Source organism: Microtus ochrogaster, linkage group LG4 (genome assembly GCF_000317375.1).
Source record: "Microtus ochrogaster isolate Prairie Vole_2 linkage group LG4, MicOch1.0, whole genome shotgun sequence".
In the NCBI taxonomy this organism is placed as follows: domain Eukaryota; kingdom Metazoa; phylum Chordata; class Mammalia; order Rodentia; family Cricetidae; genus Microtus; species Microtus ochrogaster.
Window position 1 is genome coordinate 1,912,422 of NC_022030.1, and position 24,503 is coordinate 1,936,924.

At 40.5% G+C, this 24,503-nt stretch overlaps 2 protein-coding genes across 3 annotated transcripts in view; one reads left to right on the forward strand and one right to left on the reverse strand.

Annotated features, from left to right (window-relative positions):
• The first annotated feature begins 430 nt into the window (after window positions 1–430).
• Window positions 431–9,426, forward strand: Smlr1 (small leucine rich protein 1). The gene is made up of 2 exons (XM_005360904.2): window positions 431–675; window positions 9,069–9,426. The coding sequence occupies exons 1-2, from the start codon at window positions 549–551 to the stop codon at window positions 9,146–9,148; spliced, it is 207 nt and encodes a 68-aa protein (XP_005360961.1). The 5' UTR covers window positions 431–548; the 3' UTR covers window positions 9,149–9,426.
• A 3,871-nt stretch (window positions 9,427–13,297) lies between these two features.
• Window positions 13,298–24,503, reverse strand: part of Epb41l2 (erythrocyte membrane protein band 4.1 like 2) — a 187,812-nt gene continuing 176,606 nt past the window's right edge. For both annotated transcript variants that reach the window (XM_026786469.1, XM_026786468.1), the window contains one exon: window positions 13,298–14,546. The gene's annotated coding sequence lies outside the window, so the exon portion shown is untranslated. The remainder of the gene's footprint in view (window positions 14,547–24,503) is intronic.

The window sequence follows — 24,503 nt, forward strand, 5'->3', positions numbered from 1 at the left end:
ACTTTCCAGAGACATGCTCAGAGAGGGACCAACCAGGCAGTTTAGCATGAGGGAAATATGTTTTTCCTTTCCCAGCATTTGTTACATTAACTAGGTGCATTATTAGCGTGACTATTCTGTCATTTTTAGCTCTGAAATTTAGGAAATGGAGTAAAGGATTTTTCTGTGTCTGGGACTATATAGGAGGAACAAACACATGGCAAGAAGATTTGCTGAAGTCAGATACTCAATCTCAGCTCGTCAGAGCCATCCCAATTCCTGCTGGGAAATAAGTATCTCAGGGATAGCTTGAGAGATTTACTCTTCAGTTTCTCTATACCCTGGAGCTGAGTTACAGAGTAACCCGAAAACAATGCTCCAGAATTCACCCCACTAATAAACCAGAGCAAAGTTCACAACAAGTTCCATGGATAGAAGTGTGGAGCAAAGGCCAGAGCTCCAGGGAAGGGCTACCGCAGAGCAGGGACAGTCACCTGTCTTGAGCGAGGATCACTGCAGTCACCTGTCTTGAGCGAGGATCTCTGCGTCAGCCCCAGCTGTGGCAGGCCATGAGTTCTGAGCTCTCCATCGTCTTGCAGGAACTCCCAGGCCCGTTTCTAGTCCTGGGGATCTTCTTGCCTGTGACTTTGCTGCTTTTCCTCCTGATTGCCTACTTCAGGATCAAATTGATGGAGGGTAAGTGTGAAGCCCCACAAAGAAAGGATCATCCTTAAAACACACCAAAGCTCTGAGAAGCTGGGGAAACTTATCTTTTTGATTGACAGATATTCCCACCCCCCAGCCCTCCCTTAATATCCTATCCCTGATGAACCAAAGTTTGATACTTTCAACTCTGTGGGTGGTGAGGTAGGCAGGGTTTGACCACTTGCTATAGGGACTTCTCTGTAGTTCCTGGAAGACAGACAACTGTGAACCAGCAAACTGGATACAGGATTGCTTGTTTATCTCTCAAAGCAACAGATTCATAAGCATTATGCTGTTCATGGTCTGTGTCTTCTATGTGTCAGATGTATATGTGTGTCATAGTGCTTGTAAGGGCTACTGTCAGTCACATATATGCTGGGTTCTCACGAACACTGAGTGCCCCTGGGGGAAGTTAAAGGCTTCGGATGTGTTCTAAGCTGGGAATGTGAGTCCATTGTATCTTTCTCAAGTCTCACCTCTGCTGCTTCTTTGACAAGGTAAACTTTCACAACCTCAGAAACATACCAACCACGAAATGAGGCACAGAGCAGGTCAACATGGTCTCATAGTATGTACACACTCATGTGTGTGTATATGTGTGTGTGTGTGAGTATGTACATATATTCACATAAGTAAATATACACATAATACACACACACACACACACACACTACACACACATGATCATGTGCATATGCACATAATATCCTCAGCCACCGAACTTCTTAAGAAATGTTCCAAGCATTTTGCTATCAGTGTTTAGCCAATGCAAACCACTAGACACCAGACTGGAGCAGAAACTTCTCAGAATACTATAGTGTTGTTGTATTTTTAAAAAAGACAAAATATATTCAGAAGCTTACAGTGATCTTCCATTGGCATGTACGTTCTGGATTAAGCTGGTGTTACAGAAATCAAAAGAGCTGGACCATGTTTGAGAGGCTACTTTTTGATTTGGTTTTTAGTAAATATTAGAAGTCTTAAAGGGTTCATTTTAGTAATACCACTAAAAGTCAACCTGCCTCTTAATTTGGAAAGTTTCATATTAAACTACTGAAAAAGCACATTTGAGAGCTAGCCAGGGTTGTGCGCAACAACCTAGCACTCAGGAAACTGAGGCAGAAGGTTTGCTTAAATTTGAGCAAGCCTGGGCTACAGCGTGAGAGCCTGTCTTAAAACACACACATTTAATCCCAGCACTCAAGAAGCAGAGGCAGGTGAATCTCTTGAGTTGGAGGCTAGCCTGGTCTACAGAGCGTGTTACAGGACAGCCCAGGTTACACAGAAAAACCCTGTCTTGAAAAAACAAAAACAAATGGAAAGTCCCTGCTCTTCTACAAAAACTTGCCAAGTTCAAGCAATGCCTTCCTGTATGCTATTAAGCAATTACAAATAACTGGTGCCAGCAGCAGAACAAATAGGGACGCTTGTGTCTAAGATGATACTTGGAACACAGAGAACACAGATTGCATTTCAGAATGCTGCTTCCCATCAGAGCCTACTGGAGAACCCCGTAGCCGTGGTTTTTAACCTTCCTAATGCTGCAACCCTTTAGTACAATTCTTCATGTTGTGGTGACCCCAGCCATAAAACTGTTTTCGTTGGTACTTCCTAACAATAATTTTGCCACTGTTATGAACTGTACATAGCTGTGCTTTTCTGATGGCCTTAGGTGACCCCTATGAAAAGGTTGTGTCCCAGAGGTTGAGACCCACTGCTGTACCTTTCATTTTCTGCCTCATTTTTACAAACAGCTCTCATGCAAGGTGATTAAGGGATATTGCACCATGCTCTACATGTAGGACCCATGTGATAATTTTTTATGGCTTTTTTGAGATAGGGCTTTTCTGTGTAACAGCCCTAGCTGTCCTAGAACTAGCTCTTGTAGACCAGGCTGGCCTCAAACATACAGAGATCCGCCTGCCTCTGCCACCCAAGTGCTGGGATTAAAGGTATGCACCACTACCACCTGGCAAGCCTTTTCTTTATGAAGTGAGTTCACCATTTACTATCCCTAAGATCAGTCTTCTGGAAATTCTGCACCCAGATATTTATGATTCCCAAGTCTTGGAAAAACTCCAAAACTAGGAAGGAACTGAAAATCAAGACTCGCAAATATTTCCAGCAGGGTTCCTTCAGGCTTGCCTACTGGCTCACTGCCCAGGAGTGCAAACATTTCCCGATGGAAGACCATTCACAGTCATGAACTGACCAATGTCAATCACTGATACCTGGGTTCCCACTGACACTGGGAAGTAGAAGTGGGTGTCAGTCAAGGACTTAAGTTCTTCACATACTTAAGTTTTATCTCCAGTTGCTTCTTTAGCAAGATAAAATCTATAGTGTATCAAAAATGCATCAGGCACAAAATAAGGCGAAAAGGTCAGAAGAGTTTCTTGGATTCCAGTCTCTCTGCAGCCTCTGTTCAATAGTTATAGTAAATTGAATGATTCTGTGGGACATTTGGTAACTGGTAGAGTCTATAAAAAGACAACAGCTCAGTTTTACATCTCTTCTTATTCCTGGGAAAATATCTATAACACGAAAAGCATAACAGAGTACCCAGTGTTTTACGTAAGTATTTAGATATTTCTGAGGTCTAAGCAAATCAAACTCCTTCAAAACACCCCGGAAAAGCCAACCTGCAGTTGGAAGTGTGACCAGGCATCCCTGAAGACCGGGACAGGGCCAATGCAAACAAGGGGTTTGCTTAGTTAGCGTTTCACTGCTGTGAGGAAACATCAGGTCCAAAGGCAACTTGGAGAGGAAAGAGTTTATCTGGCTTAATATCCTGAACGCAGGAACTAAAACGGGGTAGGAATCTGGGGGCAGGAGCTGATGCAGAGGCCATGGAGAGGTGTTGCTAACTGGCTTGTTCCTATATTCTTATAAAACCCAGGGCCACCAGCCCAGGGGTGGCACTGTCCACAATGGGTTGGGCCCTCCTATACCGATCACTAATTAAGAAAATACCCTACAGGTTTCTTACAGTCTAATCTTCTAGGAGCATTTTCTCGGTTGAGGTTCCCTTCTCTCAGATGACACCAGCTTGTATAAAACTGACTTTAAAAAATAGCCAGGACAGTGCTGCTGTCCACACTGATTGGTGTAGAACTGCCCAAAGTACACCTATCACTGTGACTCTTGCATAATGACCTCCATCTGTCCTCAGCATATCACTATCTAAGTAATCTGTCTGGAGTTGAAGTCACAATAAAAACCATATGACAATATTTGTAGCTCAGCATCCCCAGAAGTGTTGCTGAAGCATGTGCATGAAGGGAACAGAATAACTAGTATACTTCATCCTTCTTTCTCTGCTCACCCCTCCAATGACAGGATATACTAGGGAGCTTGTCCTAACTCCTAGGTTTTTCTCATGCCATGGGTCGGCTCCTTCCCTCTCAAAACATTTTGAGCTTTGTAGCACAAGACTGAATGCAGAGGGCAGTAACACTGGTAGCCTCATATGATGGGGGACAGTCTGTGGGTGACATCCTTTAAACTCCTTAAAGCTTGCTACCTATCTCTCAAGTGCATTCTACCTCTAGATGGCCACCAGCCGTCAGTCATTCAACAGATATTTGTGAATCTACTTGAGCATTTTCCCATTCTTATGACTGAACACCACAGACTTATTTTTAAACAACGAAACCTATTTTTTTATAGTTCTGAAGACTGGGAAACCCAAAGTCAAGTAGCCCCATCCCGAGAGGTTCCACTTGCTAGTAGAGAATCTGTAGTCTAAGGCAGCACACAGTAAGAGGGATGTAACTAAAAGACAGACACAGGGCTTCTCTGTGTAGGTTTGGCTGTCCTGGAACTGGCCCTGAAGAATAGGCTGGCCTTGAACTCACAGAGATCCATCTGCCTCTGCCTCCTGAGTGTTGGGATTAAAGGTGTGTGCCACCAACTCCTTGACTCATAGTTCTGCTCATCTGGGCCTAGAGCTTTAGAAATCACAATGAGCATGAAGTTTCAGTGTGAGCTTTGCTGGCAAATCAAATTCCAGTACTACTATATACTATGGCTTGTCCTAGGCATATAGACTTTTGGGACCAAGAGGAAACAGTCTTCCATTTAGAAATCTACAAAATGCATCAGAAAAAAATTAATCCAACATCAGATATGCAAATCCATATTTTTATTTTCTGATCTTGGCCTCAGACCAAGTTAAGAGTAAACTCTGCCCTTGAACCTAACCAAGGCTGAATCCAAAATGTCAAAGCTGAGTCCTCTCACCAGGCAGGATCTTCTAAATACCTAAGGGATACCCCAGTGATGGAATAAGCCACCTTCCCATTGTCACCCTCTATTGTTGGCTCTCAATTAAGTAAGTACATCCAGGCTGTAGGCAGGAAACCCAGGAGTGTGGGAAGCACCATTTACTTCAGTGAAACAATTCCATGCATCAGGCAGTTAAAACAAAGGAGGTCTCATCTGCGGCTTATTGCTTGAAAACTGTAGCTTTTTCTGTAGTCATTTCTAGGGGTGTGTAGTATTACTCCCTCTCCAGTTAGAAGGCAAACGAGATCCCTTGGCCCCAAATTAAAACATCACCAGTTTTATCCATCTAACAGCATCCATTTAAAAATTATAAACATATGGACAAATGTCATATAGTTAATCTTCTACCCAGGGCTACAGCAGAGTGTAATCATTTCTAGTTTGTTTCTGTAAAGAGAAGGACATTGACAGATTAACTGGTGTGTTCACAGAACCCCAGAGTCCTACACTCCAAAACAGAACACCAGCTTGTGTGCTTCATATATCCTAAGGTTAGACAGAGGGTCATTTTGAGATGTGATGGGTAGTGAGTGGAGGTAATGTCATCATTCAACATTAATCCCTACTCTTCAAGCCTTGAAGGTAATCATGCATGGAAATTTAATTAGTATGTAGAGAACATAAATTTTCTCACAAAGGAAGAAAGAAATTCTCTAACATCCTGCACACTTTAGTTTGTCATTTGCCTTGAGAAACAGCTCTTGGGGAGGAGGGCTGAGTCTTAAAACGTTCTAGAAATAGCCAGACCCTCTATCATCAGTGCCATGAACATTTATCATCCCCTAGGGTGCAGGTTGTGATCTTCATTTCTCTTCAGTATTCCACAATCTCTACATCTAGTGCCACCCACCTTCCAAAGCATCAAGAACAAACTGTGCTCTAAAACAACCAATAGTACAAAAGCAATCACTTTATTAAAGTGTACCTGCTGAATGCCCAAACATTTAGTTAGATATAGAATAAGTAAAGCTAATTAGCATTTAAATCTGGAACACAGCATCTCTATATAATCTAAAACTTCAAGCCTCCTCACCTTTAAGATAGAAATAACAGCAGCAGTGGTCAGCTATGGGGTCAGTGTGAGTAATGAGCTGCTAGAGAATGTAGCTTTTTTTTTTTTTTTTTTTTTTTACTCTTTGGGAGCCCACCGCCAAGCTCCCAGATAAATACGTGGGGACTTGTTCTTATTTATGAATGCCTGGTCTTAGCTTGGCTTGTTTCTAGTCAGCTTTACTAACTTAAATTATCCCATTTCTCTTTAATTTGCCTCTGGCTTTCCACCTTAATTTATTCTATGTATCTTTCTTTTCTTCTTATTCCATGGCTTGCTATGTGACCCCTGATGTCTTCCCTCTTTTCCTTTTCTCTCTCCTCCTTCCCTGGATTTCTCCTCCTATTTACTCTCCCTGCCTCCCAGCCCCACCTATCCTTTCTTTTGCCTTGCTATTGGCCATTCAGCTCTTTACTAGACCAATCAGGTGTTTTAGGCAGGAAAAGTAGCACAGCTTTATAGTGTTAAACAAATGCAACATAAAAGAATGAAACACATCTTTACATCATTAAACAAATATTCCACAGCCTAATCAAATGTAACACATCTAAAACTAATATTCCACAACAACAGAGGGATTCCAAACAATCCCCATGCTGGAAAATGGTAGACCGTTATTACTCCCGCTGGCTTATAAATCCCAAGAAATCACCATTTGTGTCATTATAGGCATCATTAAAATTGCCTTAGATAATTAAGACACCCTAGGTGACTCACCTGGAAGGCAGGAGACAAGATAGAAAACCTGGCTGTCTGGCTCCGGCTAGCTTTCTTAGCCCACACAACACAGGCAGGTTTCCTATCAACTAATTTTTTGTTTGTTTTTTGACCCAGGCAAATAAACTCACTACCAAGTTGAAAGACAACTGCGGAAAAATCTATGAACAAGGGAAGAATGTTTGCAAAAACTTTGGATGGGTTGGTCTCTTAATATAAAAGAAATACAAATTAGGTTGATTTTTTTTTTTTTTTTTTGATTTTCGAGACAGGGCTTCTCCGTAGTTTTTTTGGTTCCTGTCCTGGAACTAGCTCTTCTAGACCAGGCTAGCCTCGAACTCACAGAGATCCACCTGCCTCTGCCTCCCGAGTGCTGGGAATAAAGGCGTGCGCCACCACCACCCGGCTTGGGTTGATCTTTTAATATAAAAAAACTACAAATTATTCCAAACGATGGCAATTCTTTCACATAATATCTACCCCAAGCCAGGGAGATTATTTACCCATGGCCCAACAGAGAAAGATCCCTACTGCTACATTTTCTATAACAAACCCAGTTACGTCTTAAAGACACCTGCTTAATTTCTCTCTGAATGTCCTCCCTAATAGACTCCTAGGATTGATAGCCTAGTTGCAAGCTGTTTTTGGAGAGAAGTAAATTATTTCAATTCTTATTTTCTAGAGAGAATCTATGGTAGTCAGTTTAGTCACTGGCTAGAAGACTCTCTAGAGCTCGCTAAGCTTCTCATCCTTCATCCTAGATCACTGATTTTTGTTATTTACCCCTCATCCTTCAGTCTCTGATTTGGGCCATGATGCATCCAGGTCAGTGATGTATATCCTTGTCCATCATTCAGAACACTTCTTATGCAACTGGGGAAGAAATTACTCCTATTTCAATGAGTTCATAATCTAAACCAGAGGTTATCTCGAAGTATCTTTGAAATAGCAAATCATCTATGTGGAAAAGCAACATAACTCAGCAGCTGAAAGTACAGACTCTAAAGTCAGGCTTCCTGGTATCAAATTCTGAATTCATCCATTTCTGTAGTCTTGGGGTATAAACTGCTTTATCATGGTCTTTCTCTGACCCAGACTGCTCACTCATAAATCAGGAAGCAACTTATGTCACTGCAAGAATTAGACAAGGTAACACATGCAAAGTTAGCACAGTGTATCTGATACATAGCTGCTGAACAAATACTGTCTATTCAACTTTGTGGCTCACATAGCGCAGGGCATGTCCTCATTTGAGAATATGGAGCAGCCCCTAAGCATCCAAGAAAGGTAGGAAATGTTCCCTAGGTGCATGGTAAAGGAGAGATGGAATAGATTGGTACCAAGAATACTGTCAAGGCCAATTTCGTAAGCATTCTATTAGTAAGTGATGTTGGTGGCTATGAGAGGGGGTGGAGTGTTGTTTGGTGTACCAGGAACATATACGATTATATATTAAGATCTTAACAGAGATCTCAAGGTTAAAAGCAAATCTGGTTCCTGACATACTAGTTGAATACAGGAGCAGGGAGAAGACCGGTGTGCAAAGCAAGCAGGTGGGAGTCGAGAGTGATGAGAGTAGGTCGGTAAGGCTATGTTAATGCTACCAAGAGGAAACCGGGGACTGGGGAATGCCAGTAGGTTTAGTAAACTGGCGTAAGTGGGATGCCACTTAAGACTTTTAATATTTTAGCAGAACAGTTTTTATCTAAATGCTTTTGAGAGATTAAGAAATACATAGGCTCTGAAAAGTTGAAAAATTCCAAAAGCCTAATGTCCAAAGGGAAAATCAGTAAGTTGACTTGTTTAAGGGTCACACATACCCAAGTATATTTTGGGAAAGGAGAAAGGACAGAAATCTTGATTCTCTAATTCCTATATCTTTATCTCTTGGCCTACACACGTTTAATGGTTTCCCGAATATGACAATCAAAACATCTGCTAAACAAGATACTTACATGTTAATGATCTTTAATACATGGGTCATCTGTCCTAACCAGGAACATTCATTTGAAGTAGTCGAGGAGGGCCAAAGATGGTTCAGTGGGTAAAGGTGTTTGCTGTCAAGCCTGATGACCTGAGGTTGATCCCTAACAACCAGACAATGGAGGGTGAGACTAATCCAAGCTCCCCTCTGATCTCCACGTGCTGTGCCATGTTCATGACTACACACAGAGAGAGAAAATATTCAAGTTTTTTTTTTTTTAAAGGAAGCTGAAGAGGTCATGTCCCACTGTAGAGACCCATATAGCCCAGAGGGTTACCAGTCAGAAATACTGGCCAATAGCTTCTAGCAAGTTGTCTACAAATTAATCAATATCCTTCCTTTCAGTTGATGAAGAACTGTCTCAAATTTCTGATCGCCAAAACAAGTACAGTCCTTCCCTATACAGGCGGATGAGACGAAGATGACTGTGGGGATCATTCAGTGGACAAAGAACCATGAATTTCACAGGCCATAGAACAGTGGTCAACAGATCCTTGGGGGAAATGAGAACAGTGGATACATCAGCTACTACTAGAGGACTTCTGTGTGATCTGATGTTAATGGCAGTTCTTCAGAAAGTACCAAGGACTTAAAATTTTCTTTCATATGCTCAATGCATGAGGCACATCTTGAGTTTCTTTTGTTATGACTGTGTTTACTTGGAAGAGTGTTTTTAAAATAAAACTTGTAGACCTAATCACATCACTCTTTGAAAGCTCACATAATTTTCTCTTTAAAGGTAAGGAAAGGCTGAGAGAAATCAAATGGTGCTGTGGGAACTCCTTCAGCCAATAGCCTTTAAGATACCTGCCCACTATGGGATGGTCTCATGTACTACAAATGCAGATGAAAAGCGGCACCAGCCTCTTGGCTGCTGGATTCCTCCTGTTCCCATGGCACACAGAGGACTGTGGATCACTCCTCTTTCTGTGAGTTTATCCCCAGATGAATAAACCTTTGTTATACTCCATTCCAGGCTATTATGAAACTCTTTTGTATGCCAACAAAATAGCAAAAGATGGTGCCTGGAGGAAGCCCTATGGACGCTTGTACACCAGAGTCCTTCCATTTGGCCCTCTAGTCAGTCTGAAACATGGCAGTTTCAAACAGCATTCAAGACCTTTGTGTCTCTTCCTTTCCCAACTGCTTCATCTCTGTGGCGAGCTGCAACAAAGAAGTGGAGTCTCAATATTAGGTATGGGTTATTCACCAACATAGTTCTCTGTATGGTGGAGATGTTAAGTGGAACCAGGGAAAGGAAGAGGACAAATGCTCTTCTAATACCCCAGGAGAATAATTCAAGTTTGTTTAAGTAAAACCCAAACGCCAGGGGACTGTTTCTAAATTGAAAGTCAGCATTTCACTAGCCAAATTCTTATCATTCAGTGGGCTCTAAAGAACATAGATTGAAAAAGAAGCATTTAATAATGGATGAAGAAGCATTTAATTCAAGGTGAAAGTTAAAACAGATTATGCTATTTTGTTCGCCATACCTTTCTAGTTAATAGCAACAAAATGTTTAGTACACCCTATCCCTGGCTATTTTCTAACCTTTGCACATGACTCCATTGTGCTTTGAGTGGTTTACTTAAGAAACAGCTAGTGTGTGTGTGTGTGTGTGTGTGTGTGTGTGTGTGTGTGTGTGTGTGTGTTTAAATGCATCAATTTTGGTAGTGACAGTAATACAAGCATACAATTGTAATGATCAAAAGTCAGAATGTTTCACTGTGGCCTGATAATTTCCTGATTCTTCCTTTAGGCACCATCCTGAAATTCTTCTTCTCAGGCATTCAGTGAGTTTTCTGGTGGCACTTCCATTTTAATAGTGTTGGGAGCTACTGGGGGCTGCAGACCCAGACCCTGAATTTCCTGTAAACAATTTGTTTTCCTCTGCTCTGAGCAGGCTGCAGCTGCTCTGAACATGAGACCCTGATGGCAGGGGAGTGGGTTCTGATTGGTCTGCAGCTGAAAGATCTCGAAAGCTGGGGCATAGGCAGAGCCCTATATAAGTTGCCCCTGAGCTCAATAAAGTTGGCATTCTTGTATCAAGAATGACCCATGTCTCCGCCTGTCTGTGAATCTTTGTTTAATTCTCAGGCCGGTTCCGATTCGTGCAACCGATCCTGTAGTGACACGGGAGCTACAGAACTGCTTTAGGTTTTTACATAATAGCACTCAATTATATCAAGAATATCTGTTGGGTCTTTCGAAGTTGGGTAGTTCCTAAGTGCTAATGCCATATGGAAGAAAATAACACTATTCCTTCAGTTCTGGGAAGGATCTCTTTTTAGCCCCTGGTGGAAGCAGTTTGTGTAAAAATGCTTTCTTCAACAGGAGGTGTGAAAGGACACAGCAGAGTCCCATCTTGGGCAGCTGCCAGCCAAATGTGTGGCTCAGACATCACAGTTGCTCCCTCTTCTTCCAGAAACAGAACGTCTGAAGCCCGAGCTTTGGCTTTGAAGAATGCTCGACCAAGAGGTGCCAGGATTACAGGCACAATTCACCATACCCAGCTTTACGCCTGTTCTAGTTTTTCATCTTTTTTGTTCTTGTTGTTTTTAATCGAATTAGTAACTTGGCAGTTTAATATTGCCCAAGATGATGCTTCAAAGGCTTCCAGAAGTGGAATGTTAGTCCATGGCCACTCCACATCCTGAACCTAGCTGGTAAGACAGGAAATTAGACATAGAGGAGTACAGTACATGAAACGGTATTTGTAATCTCTTACCCACAATATAAAAGTGGAACATTATGGCTGGGGTCTTGAAAGTTATACCTGTCCACAGTCCTGCCCTAATAGGGAAATCTTTGTCAACCAATTATCTTTAAGAGGTGGGACCAAGTTAGGGTGTGGCTTTCTGGGTACCGGGCAGCCCAAAGTTTGTTCTCTCTGTGGTTCCCACTCTACACTGCTGAGCTTGGACTTCTTCGTTCCTGTTTCATGAGTTTGCCCTTATAATAAAGAAAAATATAACGGATCTATCTTTTAGTTAGCCTGTTTTTTTCTCAAGCCAAGATAATTCCACACTGCCCTGAATGCCTTGCTTCCTTTTTGGGCATTAAGAGATGAGTGCCACACAAGCCTGCTTGTGATCTGCTCCCCTATGCTTGCCTCACTGTGACAGACTGTAACCCTCTGAACTAGTAAGACAAAATAAACTTCCTCCTTTAGATTCGGAGTTACCAGTGTCAGGTTACAGTGCAGATCCTACTATGAATGACCTAAAAGTGACTGGGGCAGGAAGCAAACACTCTTAGGATTTTTATTTTAATTAATAAGATTAAGGATTTAAAAATATTTCTTTCTACTTAAAAACTTCTAATCTGTTTCTTGAAGCTCTTAGATCTGCTGTCCTACTAACTCTGCCATTTGGTCCAGTTTACAAGTGAGATGAAGACATTCTGAAAATCCCTTTGTCAGAACAGAAGTACAAGGTATTTTAAAAGATAGCTTTTATTGATGTTCCCACCAGGGGTAATCATCAACAGTGTGCCAAGCGGCTCTTTGGGCACTATCTCACTAAAATGTTCCAGATTGCTCCAGGACCCCTGTCTGCATTGCCTAGTCCACAGGTGCTGTAGAGGCATTTTCCATCATTGGTATTATCAGGAGGTCCATGTACAGAAGGAGTGCTCAGTCCCCATCCCAGGGCGGTCGGTGGTTTTTTTTTTTGATTTTTCGAGACAGGGTTTCTCCGTAGCTTTTGGTTCCTGTCCTGGAACTAGCTCTTGTAGACCAGGCTGACCTCAAACTCACAGAGATCCGCCTGCCTCTGCCTCCCAAGTGCTGGGATTAAAGGCGTGCGCCACCACCGCCCGGCCAGTAGATGATTTTTAAATAAGTTCTCAGTAACTTTTTGATGGAAAATATATGTACAGAAGCACATTTGGTTTCATAATATTCCAATATTTAGCTAGCTGAGACAGCCTTCTCTGGAGAGTTGTTTCTGAAACAATTGGAAAGAATGTGAGAAAGGCCTTTCACAAGTTGAGACATAATTTAGCAGGAACAGATCTCAAAGAAGACAGCTTTGCAAATTATATTTCCTGTGCTCATTTTAAATGACCACATAAAGAATTCTATATAACATTTCAAAAAGATTGTACTCTGTTGACCATTTTTCTGTGTAAAGTGGTATGCCTTGGTGACAGCTTCCCAGTAAGCCATTCCAATTACACTTGGATGAAGTCCCTCAGCAAGCTCGCTCCACCCGGTGCATGGAGACACAGTGGACATAAAGTAGCACATGGAGCAGAGCAGCAAGGCACAAATGGTGCAGCTGAAATCTTCCTGAATGTACACCAATTAAAGGTCAGATCTCCCTTGCAGAATTCAAACAAGTGAGGAGCACCATTTAACGAGGTACAAGGAATCTTTCCACAATGTTTTCACTAGTTCAGATCGCTGATGCTGGCAGCAGCAACAAATTAAAACAAGCAAGCAAACAAACACACAAAAACAGAGTTTAACCGCTCTTAAAATGCTATTAAGTATTTTTAAAAATACTAGATTTTCTGATGGAAAAGTCGCATTCCAGTTTACTTCTTTGACGTTTATAAAAAGAAGTGACAAGTTTATAGAATAAACAAAGTTTTATTTTATAACAGTATTACATAAAGCAAAATATCATTTAATACAACTTGAAGCTGCTATAAATCTAACCTGGCATCATTAACTATACAGTCAAAAGCAAATGAAAGACATGTTCAATACAGTTAATAAGTCCCTATCAGGTCTCTGGTGTCAGCTTTAAATGGAATAGCTTTCATATAACCAACAGAACCCCCCACCACTGTCCCCAACCCTCTTATACCCAGCATCTTCAAACCTGTGAGTTATCAAACTATCTTAAAGAGATATATCTGCGCAGTAACAAAAGGTCAGTTTTACATGTAGACAAAGTTTAATACAAAGCAAGTGTTCTACTCAAGTGTTCAAATAATGGGAAGTACTGAAACTGGAAAGGTTAAGACAGAAAGCACTAAGGCTTTAATTTAAGCTGCCTGATTTTCTTTTAGTAGAAAAAGAGAAGAGCACGTTCTGTGGTTCTCCTCCTGTTCTGGAATGCTGTGGCAAAGCATATGTCTGAGAAGTACTGCACTGTGGGTGATGGTCTCTGAACACAGTGCTTGGTCAGTGAGCTTCATAATTCTCCAGTCTAGAGTCTCTGACTTTACTAAAATACAAAGTCACAGGACTGGAAAGTCAATATAAAAGTCATCCATAGTGAAATTCCCAAATATTAGAAATATTCCAAGATGTAAGAAATGCTCCGAATTGGTATTAATCTGTCCTCATGCAGTACATTCACTGCAGTCTGAAAACTGCAGATACGGACTGTACGAGTACAATGGAAACTACTTCAAAGAGAGAAAACCACTATCTAAATTAGTCACAGAGTTTCCTTTCCATATAACAGCACCTGTTCAAGTGAACAGCACCTTACCAGCCCGAGCTGGCTTTGTTCACTGTCATTTGAGCAAATGAGTCATAAAAAACAGGTAGGAAAAGGAAACAAATACAAAACTCTTAACAAAAACCAAAGAATTAAAAAAGAAAAAAAAAAGACAGAAAGAAAAGAGGAAGCAAGAATATTTAGAAGTGGTTATAAAACAAATAATATATTAGAGATACACGGGAACAGTATGGACCAGAGCTGTTAAGGTAAGGTTTGGTGTTGGCATTTTAATTCTTCAGGCTTCTGGCCATCGTTACCAGTTGTAGCACAAAACTGCTGGAGTAGTGGTGTGGCATTACGACTTGGAATGGTCAAAGTTCTTCAGACTCATGAAGTTGAAGGTTGCTTTTAAAAAAATGACTCTCTAGGAAAGAAAAACAAACAAACAAAAAAAGACATAAAGCTTATTCCAAAAACAGACTTAAATAGAAAGTTAAGTAATCAAACTTTTCAATCAAGTAATCAACAGTTATCTGCCTACGTTAACAGGAAATAAACCTAACAGCTCATTCCAAAACTTAGATGCCTTACAATTTCTGGGAAACTGGCAAGTATAGAGCTCGCAACAAAGACCATACTACATGATGTAATTACTACAAACGAGACAACACACATAGTGTAACCCCACCCCCACCCCATCCCAATGTCTGTTATCTGGTTTTCCCTTCTGCAGTTGCAGGTACCTAGAGTCAACTGTGGTCCAAAAACATTAAATGGGAAATTCAAAACTAAAGTTTGAAACCGAGGGCTATTCTGAGTAGCACAATGCGCTCCCCAGCCCCACCCAGACTATGAGTCAGTATGGATATGCTACTTAACCCACTCATCACTTAGCAGCTCTGTTGATTATTAGGTCAAATGTCATGGCCTCATAGAGGCTGCATTCAAGGAGCCCCTATTTCCTTTATTAATGGTCCCAAAGCTCCTGAGCAGAGAGGTATTTGCAATTCAGATACACTAAAAGGAAGTCATAAAGGGCGTCCCTTAACTGAAAAGGCAAAGGGGGCCAGTACATGGAGGATTCAGTACTATTTGGTTCCAGGCATCTAATAGGAGTAGTGACACATAGGTCCCCTTCAGGTGAAGCGCACTGCTATAGAAATAAAAGTTAACCAGTGCAGGCTTTAAGCTAGATTTGGGGAAAGTCAGTCTGTTTTTACTTCATTAAGATGAACAGGGAAGATTACTTTAGGTGCTGAGAACAAGTGAAGAGACACAGAAGGTATAGAGTATAGAGGTATATTATTCGTGTTTTAATAAACAAAACTTGTCTGAAGATCAGAAGGCAAAGCAGTCACACTAGTCAGCCATACAGGCCAGGGAGAAGTGGCACACACCTTTAATCCCAGAACTCAGGAGACTGGTGTGGGAGGTCCTTCTGTCTATGTGTTGCTTTTATTGGTTAATGAATAAAAATATGCTTTGAGGCTACGGCAGGGAAGAACAGAACTAGGTAGGGAAAGCTAGGCTGTATGCTGGGAGGAAAAGGAGGCAGAGTCAGAGACAGACGCCATGGAGCTTGTGGAGATATACATGCTGAAACTTTGCTGGTAGGCTATGACCTCATGGTGATATACAGATTAATAGAAATGGGTTAAATTAATAGTTAGCCAATAAGAAGCCAGAGCTAATGGGCCAAGCAGTGATTTAATTAATATAGTTTCTGTGTGATTATTTCTGGTCTAAGTGACCTGGGTGGCCAGGACGAACAAGTGGGCCCTCCTCCTACAGGAGACAGAGGCAGACAGATCTCTGTGAGTTCAAGACAACCCTGGGATATCCACTATCAATCCATAGATAGATCCAGGTGGTGGTGGTTCACATCTTTAATCCCAGGTTTGGGAATCACACACTTTTGATCCCAGTACTACGGTTTCCCTGTTATAGGACACCATATAATCTAGCACACTTTCTTTTTTTTTTTTTAAATTGATTTTTATTGAGATCTACATTTTTCTCTGCTCCCCTCCCTGCCTCTCCCCTCTTTCCTTCAACCCTATTCTCCCAAGGTCCCCATGCTCCCAATTTACCCACGAGATCTTGTCTTTTTCTAGTTTTCCATGTAGATCAGATCTATGTAAGTCTCTCTTAGTGTCCTCACTGTTGTCTAAGTTCTCTGGGACTGTGGTTTGTAGGCTGGTTTTCTTTGCTTTATGTTTAAAAACCACCCGTGAGTGAGTACATGTGATAATTGTCTTTCTGTGTCTGGGTTATCTCACTCAAAATAGCTCTATCCATTTTCCTGCAAAATTCAAGACGTCATTATTTTTTTCTATTGTGTAGTACTCCACTGTGTAAATGTACCACATTTTCCTTATCCATTCTTCAGTAGAGGGGCATTTAGGTTGTTTCCAGGTTCTGGCTATGACAAACAGAGCTGCTATGAACATAGTTAAGCATATGTCCTTGTGGCACGATTGAGCATCCTTTGGATATAGACCCAAAAGTGGTATTATTGAGGAAGGTTGTTTCCTAATTTTCTGAGAAATCGCCACACTGATATCCAAAAGGGCTGTACCAGCTTGCATTCCCACCAGCAATGCAGAAGTGTTCCCTTTCCCCCACAACCTCTGCAGCATAAGTTGTCATCAGTGTTTTTGATCTTGGCCATTCTTACAGGTGTTAAGATGGAATCTCAGAGTTGTTTTGATTCTAGCACACTTTCAATCAATCAAACAACAAACCAACCAATCAAATACACTATTGATATATATTACTAACATACAGTGGTAAACATGTGATTGCAGTAATCAAATATCCTATGCAAAGACCTACCAAGTAACAAGTAACATAGAAGGGAAGGCACACTTGTTTTTAGCAAATCTTTCCTGCTCTTTTAGAACCTGGATACAACTGCAGAGTAGGATTTGCTCTATCCAACTTCCCTTCCACTGGTCTGGTCGTTTTCCTTTCTCTCCATCTCCATCTGATTATCCCAGTGCTCTACATAGGAAGGTGTTACTATTAACTGCCTTTATCTAGACTACCCATCAAAGTATGCGGGTCTCTGTTCCTGCTCCTTTCCTTCTCATAGACACCATAGGGTCTTGGCCACAGGATGGTCACAGTATAGATTAATAAATCCCAAAGTGAAAAGATTAAGCTGTAATGTAACCTGATGGACAGGGCTTGGGAATGAAAACCCAGATGTGTGCTGTCTCTAGAGCCAAGCACTAATTTCTATTTTGAATATGTCCATTTTCCAATTCTCTTATATATGCAGAAAACACCAGGCTCATTTTCTGTTCTCTTTGGTTGGTTAGTTGCTCTCTGTGATATCCAGAGGGGCCCTTGTTTCCTTTAAAAAGATGTTCTTTCCAATCTCTGAAGCTTTGACAAAGACTTCTAAGGCTTTTCAGTACCGTGTCTGTGTAAATGAGTGCAGTCATGTGCCATGTAAAAAGGACAGCCTACCTCTCGGAGCAGGACCTTAATATTGTCTTCAGTCTCTGCCCCTTTAAAGTTATAACCTCTTTTTAATGACAGACAAAAACGGTTTCATATGGAAAAGCTGTCACTAATGACTATATCCAATGCCACACCCTGGGTAGGAAATAGGACTAGCTGGTGGTGCTGTGTGGGTGACAGCAATGACATCCTGACCTCTTCTTTTAGGCAATGTTTAACCCATATCTGTATATTGACATCCCACAGCAGTTCAGACAAAACTGACTGTGCCTAAAATTATATACAACCCTAGCCAGCTTTTCTATTTTAGTGTAAAAGCAGTGCATGAATAATCAATCTATAAAAATACTAAATGTAACATGGTTCTAATTTTAAATAATAGACTAGTGCAACTAAACAAATAAAATAGAAAAATATTTGATATATCTGAAAAACAACAGTTAGGCAATATCAAATGGGTACTAAGACATTATGCCCTATAAACAAATAAACGGATGGAGGAAATGCAGGTGCTGCCACTCCTCCATCATTTCCTACCTACTCTGGCTCTCACTGCTCTGATAAAAAGGAAGTTCACTTCACTTTACCTGACAGCAGTGGCTACTTCAGGATGGAGCATTTCAAAAAGGCTCATTTGAAGCTCAGACAACTGGTGAAGCCAACAGAAGCTGAGTCGCAACACCTGTCTGTGTGTGGCTCAGTGTGACACCTACAGATCACACCAAGCCAGGATTCCTCTCCTGATTAGGACTCTGAAAACATACACCACTCCAGACACGCAGGCTGTTAATATTTTGTGTCTGCTAGAGCCCTAATAAAAAGGCAGGTGGGATAAGCTGGCAGAGGGAACAGACTTGAAAAAGACATAAAAGTCACAAAGACTGAACGCTCGCTCACCTTAAGCTGCCCACAACTAGCTGAGAAAGGCAGTCCTGGGAAGTTCTTTGCAAGCTGCTCTCTGACTGATTTTGGGCATTCCTTTTGCCCTACTTTCAGAGCTTTATCGAAAACTTAGTGAACCTTAGTGCTCTTCTTCCGGGTTAGGAAGGGACATGAGGGGAGAGAAAGATACACTGCAGACAGCGATTATTCTCTGACTATAGGATATACATTGTCCTGGTCCTGCTGCTTATCTTGGGCCACCTACTGTCTGCCTCTGTGGGATGCTGGCAGGACAAACTGATGCTTCCTGACAGTTGGCCAGCAAAGGAAAACAAAGCAAAGGCTGTAGCCTGTCAGAGGGTAGAAATGTTGAAGTGCTGAGAACTCCTCTTTACCTAGAGACTTCACACTCTAGCTTGTTTCCAAATGACAGGCTGCACTGATGGCAGTCCTTCAGAACACCTTAACAGTCGCACCTCCTTCCCTGGAGCATAGCCCTCCTGTGACAAGAGGGGCCAAATTCTTAATGCCTAACCCACCCAAGCATTTCTGAGTACTTGTTAAATATCTTAATACGTCAATCAATTCTCCCAAACATATCTAGCTTGTTTACCTTACATGTGACCTTAGACTTGTTTTCCTTATTACATTATCAAGGAATCTAACAAGAGCTGTATCCTGCAGGACAGGTACTTTAAAAAAAAAACCAAAACTTCCAATTCTTGTCGGTTTATTCAAAATGCACATTTTAACATTGTTCAGGAGGAACCAAAGAATGTACATATTAATTCACTGGTCAAAGTAAATATAAGTTCCAGGAATAATCTAAATACTTCATTTATTCAAAAATGTATTAAAATACAATACCACTTGAGATGATGAAGGTATTAGTGTTTTTGGTGGCTATTGTTTTTTGTCTTATTTTTTTTTAAATTTTTTTAACAGACTTTGTCATCTCCATTTTCCTTTCCTGCCCTCCATTTCTAGTCCCCAACCTCATTGCCAGCCCCTTAGCAGTCCACCTGCAGGGCTTGTCCTCCCTCTCTGCCTCCATTATGTGGGGCTCCAGGGACCTAGTCTTCCTCCCTTACCTCATCCCTTTGTGTCAGAGATCAGGACCTGGAGGCATTTTCTACAAGGGGAGGGGGCGACCCTCTCTGGCCATACCTTCCTGGCAATCAGGTAAGATATCCTTACTCTCCTTCTGGTCCTCCACTGCTAATTCCCCAATCTTATGCCCAGCTCCGGAGCAGATCACATGCTGGGACCTGTCCTGACTCTGTCTCTACTCCTGTGGACTCGTGCAAATCCCATGGCAGACCCAGCTTTCTCCTTCCTGTAGAGCCTTCTCAGAGCCCCATTCTAGCCCATCTCCATTCCCTGTGTCAGTGCCCAGTACCTAGAAACATAACAAACCTGGCAGGGATCCAGAAGCACTCCCTACAGGTGACTCACAGACACCATACTTTCATAAGATCAAGAGAGAAATAAGGAACAGAAAACATCCATCGCAAACAAGACCACACATCAATACCTAAAATTATAGTCATTCCAAACCCTTAAGCTTAGATACCAATGCAAAAACAAAATCATTAATACCTAAGACACTATGTCTCCACCAGGACACAGCAATCCTACTACAGTAGTCCCAGAGAACCGCAATATAGCTAAAGCATAAGACAAGGACTTCAAAATAGCTATTATGAATATGTTCAAGGTCCTTAAAGAGGACATGAATAAATCCATTAATAAAGTCTGTGAAAACACAAAATGGAATGAAGTGATGAAAACAATTCAAGTCATGAAAGTACAAATAGAACTGCTAAAGAAAACCCAAACTGAGGCAAAACTGGAAAAAAAAATTTAAAGAGTCTAACAAAAACATCACTCAAAATGGAAAACAGAATCTCAGGCATTGAAGACACAATAGAAGAAATGGATACCTCAGTCAAAGAAAATGTTAAATCTTACAAATAAATAAATAAATTCTGGCACAAAAGACCTAGGAATTCTGGGACAACATGAAAACACCAAATCTATGAGTAATAGAAGAGGAAGGAGAAGAAACCTAATTCAAAGGCACAAAAATATTTTCAACAAAAATCATACAAGAAAATTTCCCTAAGCTAAAGGAATACATGCCTATCGAGGTATAAGAAGCATACAGAACACCAAATAGACTGGATCAGAGAAAAAGTTTCCCTTGGCGCATAAAGTTATAAAGTGTCTGAAGGGAAAACTCCAGAGATACCTGTATAAGTCATATAGAGTCTAAACTTACTGCTGGTGTGGCTGTGCCAAGTACAACAGGAAGCAGCAGCATTAACTTTCAGTATGTTTAGGTTTTCAAAGGCAAAAAACCCAATTGTGACATCTACAGAAAGGCAGCTGTAGACAGGAGCCATCCTTCTGTTGCATTCAAGAAACACATCCAACTGTCAAGGACAGAAATCACCTTAGGATAAAAGGATGGAAGAAGATATTCCACACTAATGAACTCAGGAAACAAGTAGGTATAGCCATTTTAATATCTGACAAGAAAGATTTCAAAACAAAAACAATCAAAAGAGATGAGGAAGGACACACTACATACTCATCAAAGGAAAAGCCAAGAGGATATTGCAATTGTAAACATTTACAGACCAAACACAGTGGCACCCACGTTCATAAAAGAAATACTACTACAATTTCTACCACATACTAACCCTCATACATGATGGTAGGAGATTTTAATACCCAACTCTCACTAATAGATAGGTCATTTATACAAGAACACAACAACAACAAAAAAACAAAACCAGAAATTCTGGAACTAAATGATGTTATTAATCAAACATTTACACTTTCATTCAAACACAAAAGAACACACCTTCTTCTCAGCAGGTCATGGAACTTTCTCCAAAATTGATCTCATACTTGGAGACAAAGTGAGTCTCAACAGATACAAGAAAATTGAAGTAAGACCCTGCATCTTATCTGCCCACCGGGATTAAAGCTGGAAATCAACAATAACAGAAAGTTTACAAACTCATAGAAACTAAATAAGTCACCACCGAATGAAAAGGGAGATCAGACAGGAATTAAGGAAGAAATTAAAATCATTTTAGAATAGAATGAAAATGAAAACACAGCACAGCCAAACCTATGGGACACGATGAAGACAGTCAAGCAAGTTTCGCTGCACTGACTACATGAGAAAAAAAAAAAAAAGGACCAGATCTAGTATTGGTAACTTAAGGGCACACCTGTAAGTTCTTGAAGAAAAAAAGAAAGAAAGAAAGAAAGAAAGAAAGAAAGAAAGAAAGAAAGAAAGAAAGAAAGAAAGAAAGAAAGAAAGAAAGAAAGAGAAATCATACCCAAAGGAGTACAGCAAGGAATAATCAATTTTAGGGCTAAAATGTCTATCAAAATCCTAGCAAAATTCTTCACAGACCTCGAAAGAACAATACTCAATTTCATATGGAAAAGCAAAAAACCCAGGATAGCAAAACAATCCTGTACAATGAAAGAACTTTGGGGGCATCACAATTCCTGACTTCAAACTCTCTTACAGAGCTACAGTACTGAAAACAGCCAGGTATAGGCATTCAAAACAGACAGGAGGACCAATGGAACTGAATTGAAGACCCAGACATCAATCCACACACCTACAAACACCTGATTTTTGACAAAAAAGCAAAAAATAGAACTGGAAAAAAAAGCATATTCAACAAATGGTGCTAAGCATAACCAGACATCAACATGTAGAAGAATGAAAATAGATCCATATCTATTGTCATGCAGAAGACTCAAGTCCAAATGGATCAAAGACCTCAACACAAAACCAACCACACTAAACTGAAAAAGTGGGAAGTACACTTGAATACATTGACACAGGAGACCACTTCCTAAATATAACCCCAGTAGCACAGACACTGAGAGAAACAATTAATAAATGGGAATTCCTGAAACTGAGAAGCATTCTGGTAGCCTAGAGAATGGGAAAAGATCTTTACCACCCCGACATCTGACAGACGGCTGATCTCCAAAATATACAAAGAACTCAAGAAATTGGTTATCAAAAGAACAAATAATCCAATAAAGAAAATGGAGTACAGACCTAAACAGAGAACTCTCAACAAAGGAGTCTAAAATGGCTGAAAGACACATAAGGAAATGTTCACCATCCTTAGTTACCAGAGAAATGCAAATTAAAACAACTCTGAGATTCTATCTTACACCTGTTAAGAGTGCCTAAGCTCAAACACTGATGACAACTTATGCTGGAGAGGATGCAGGGTAAAGAGAACACCCCTCCTTTGCTGGTGGGAGTGCAAACTGGTAGAGCTGCTTTGGATATCAATATGGTGATTTCTCAAAAAATTAGTAAACAGCCTACCTCAAGACCTGGCAATACCACTTTTGGGTATATATATCCAAAGGATGCTCAATTATACCACAAGGACATACGCTCAACTATAGTCATAGCCGCATTATTTATCATGGCCAGAACCTGGAAACAACGTAAATGCCCCTCTACTGAAAAATGGATAAAAAAAAAAAAGTGGTACATTTACACAGTGTAGTACTACACAGCAGAAAAAAGACATCTTGAAATTTTCAGGCAAATAGTTGGATCTAGAAAACATCATATTGAGTGAGGTAATTTGGACCAAGAAAGATAAATATCATAGGTACTCACTCATAAGTGGCTTTTAGATATAAAGCAAAGAAAACCAGACTACAATTCACAATCTCAGAGAACCTAGACAACAATGAGAACCCTAACATGGATCCAATCTACATTGGAAATAGAAAAAGACAAGATCTCCTAAGTAAATTGTAAGCATGGGGATCAAGAAGAGGGTAGAAGGGTGGCAGAGAAAAATATATAGCTCAATAAAAACAGCAAAAGAAAAGAAACTACCTCAAAAAAAAAAATAAACCTGAGGTTTTAAGTGCTAAAAACAAAGAAGAAAATATTTAGGGCTGAAATCACTAAAATAGAAACAAACAAGCAAAGAATCATGCAAGAAAAATGGGGAAAAAAACCTAAAATTACAATCACAATTATATATCATTTCATGTCGACGAAATTAGCAAAATAAAAACCTTAGCACTGAGGCTATGACCTAGTAAGGGTCCTCACTCTCTTCAGATGGACGAGCAAACAGTTCTACTATACAAGGCAAAAGATGAATGTTCTGTGGCCTCAGCATTTCCCTGAGTTATCTGCCCTCTGTTCAAAGTACAGGCTTTCAGAAGTAATCTTACTATGTACTCTATGTGATAAGACCTGTTTTATAAAATCCTAACAGATGTCATAATTATGCACTTCATCAAGAATTCTTTAGTCATTACATGGAAACAACTAGTGTATTAACTAATTCCATAGTACATGTCATTTAAGTTATCTCATGTATTGCTACTAGTAACCAAATGTGGTTGGTCTCATGCTAACGAGTTACTGGTACTAACACTAGTGTCACTATAGTTACATGTAGGCCCCTCACTGATAAATTCAACCGTCTAAAAAAAAACTGACAAGACATCGTATTAGTAACTTAAGGGCACACCTGTAAGTTCTCAAACAAAAAGAAGAAATCATACCCAAAATGAGTACAGTGAAGAATAATCAAATTTAGGACTGAAATCAATAAAATAGAGACAAACAACGACAAAACAATACAAAGAATCAATAAGACAAAGAGTTGGTTCTTTTAGAAAAATTGGTAAGATTGATAAAACTGTTAGCCAAACTAACTACCAGACAAGATACAAATTAATAAAATAAGAGAGAAAGGAGGAATGAAAGAGAAGACACCAAGGTCTTTTTAAAAATATACACTATAATAGACCTCGAAGAAGAATATCAGCAAACATCCCTTGATGTGGGAGTCTTCTGCTTTGTGTTGATTTCATTGGTTAAATAAAGAAACTGCCTTGGCCCTTTAATAGGACAGAAAATTAGGTGGGCGGAGTAAACAGAACAGAATGCTGGGAGAAAGAAGTAGAGTCAGGCAGTCACTATGATTCTCCCACTCGACACAGA

Excerpts from the sequence above, each read along its gene's own strand:
- Smlr1 (XM_005360904.2), top strand. The coding sequence starts at position 549 with ATGAGTTCTGAGCTCTCCATCGTCTTGCAGGAACTCCCAGGCCCGTTT. Across the intron at positions 676-9,068 it reads CAGGATCAAATTGATGGAGG|TTGATGAAGAACTGTCTCAA; the intron begins GTAAGTGTGAAG and ends CCTTCCTTTCAG.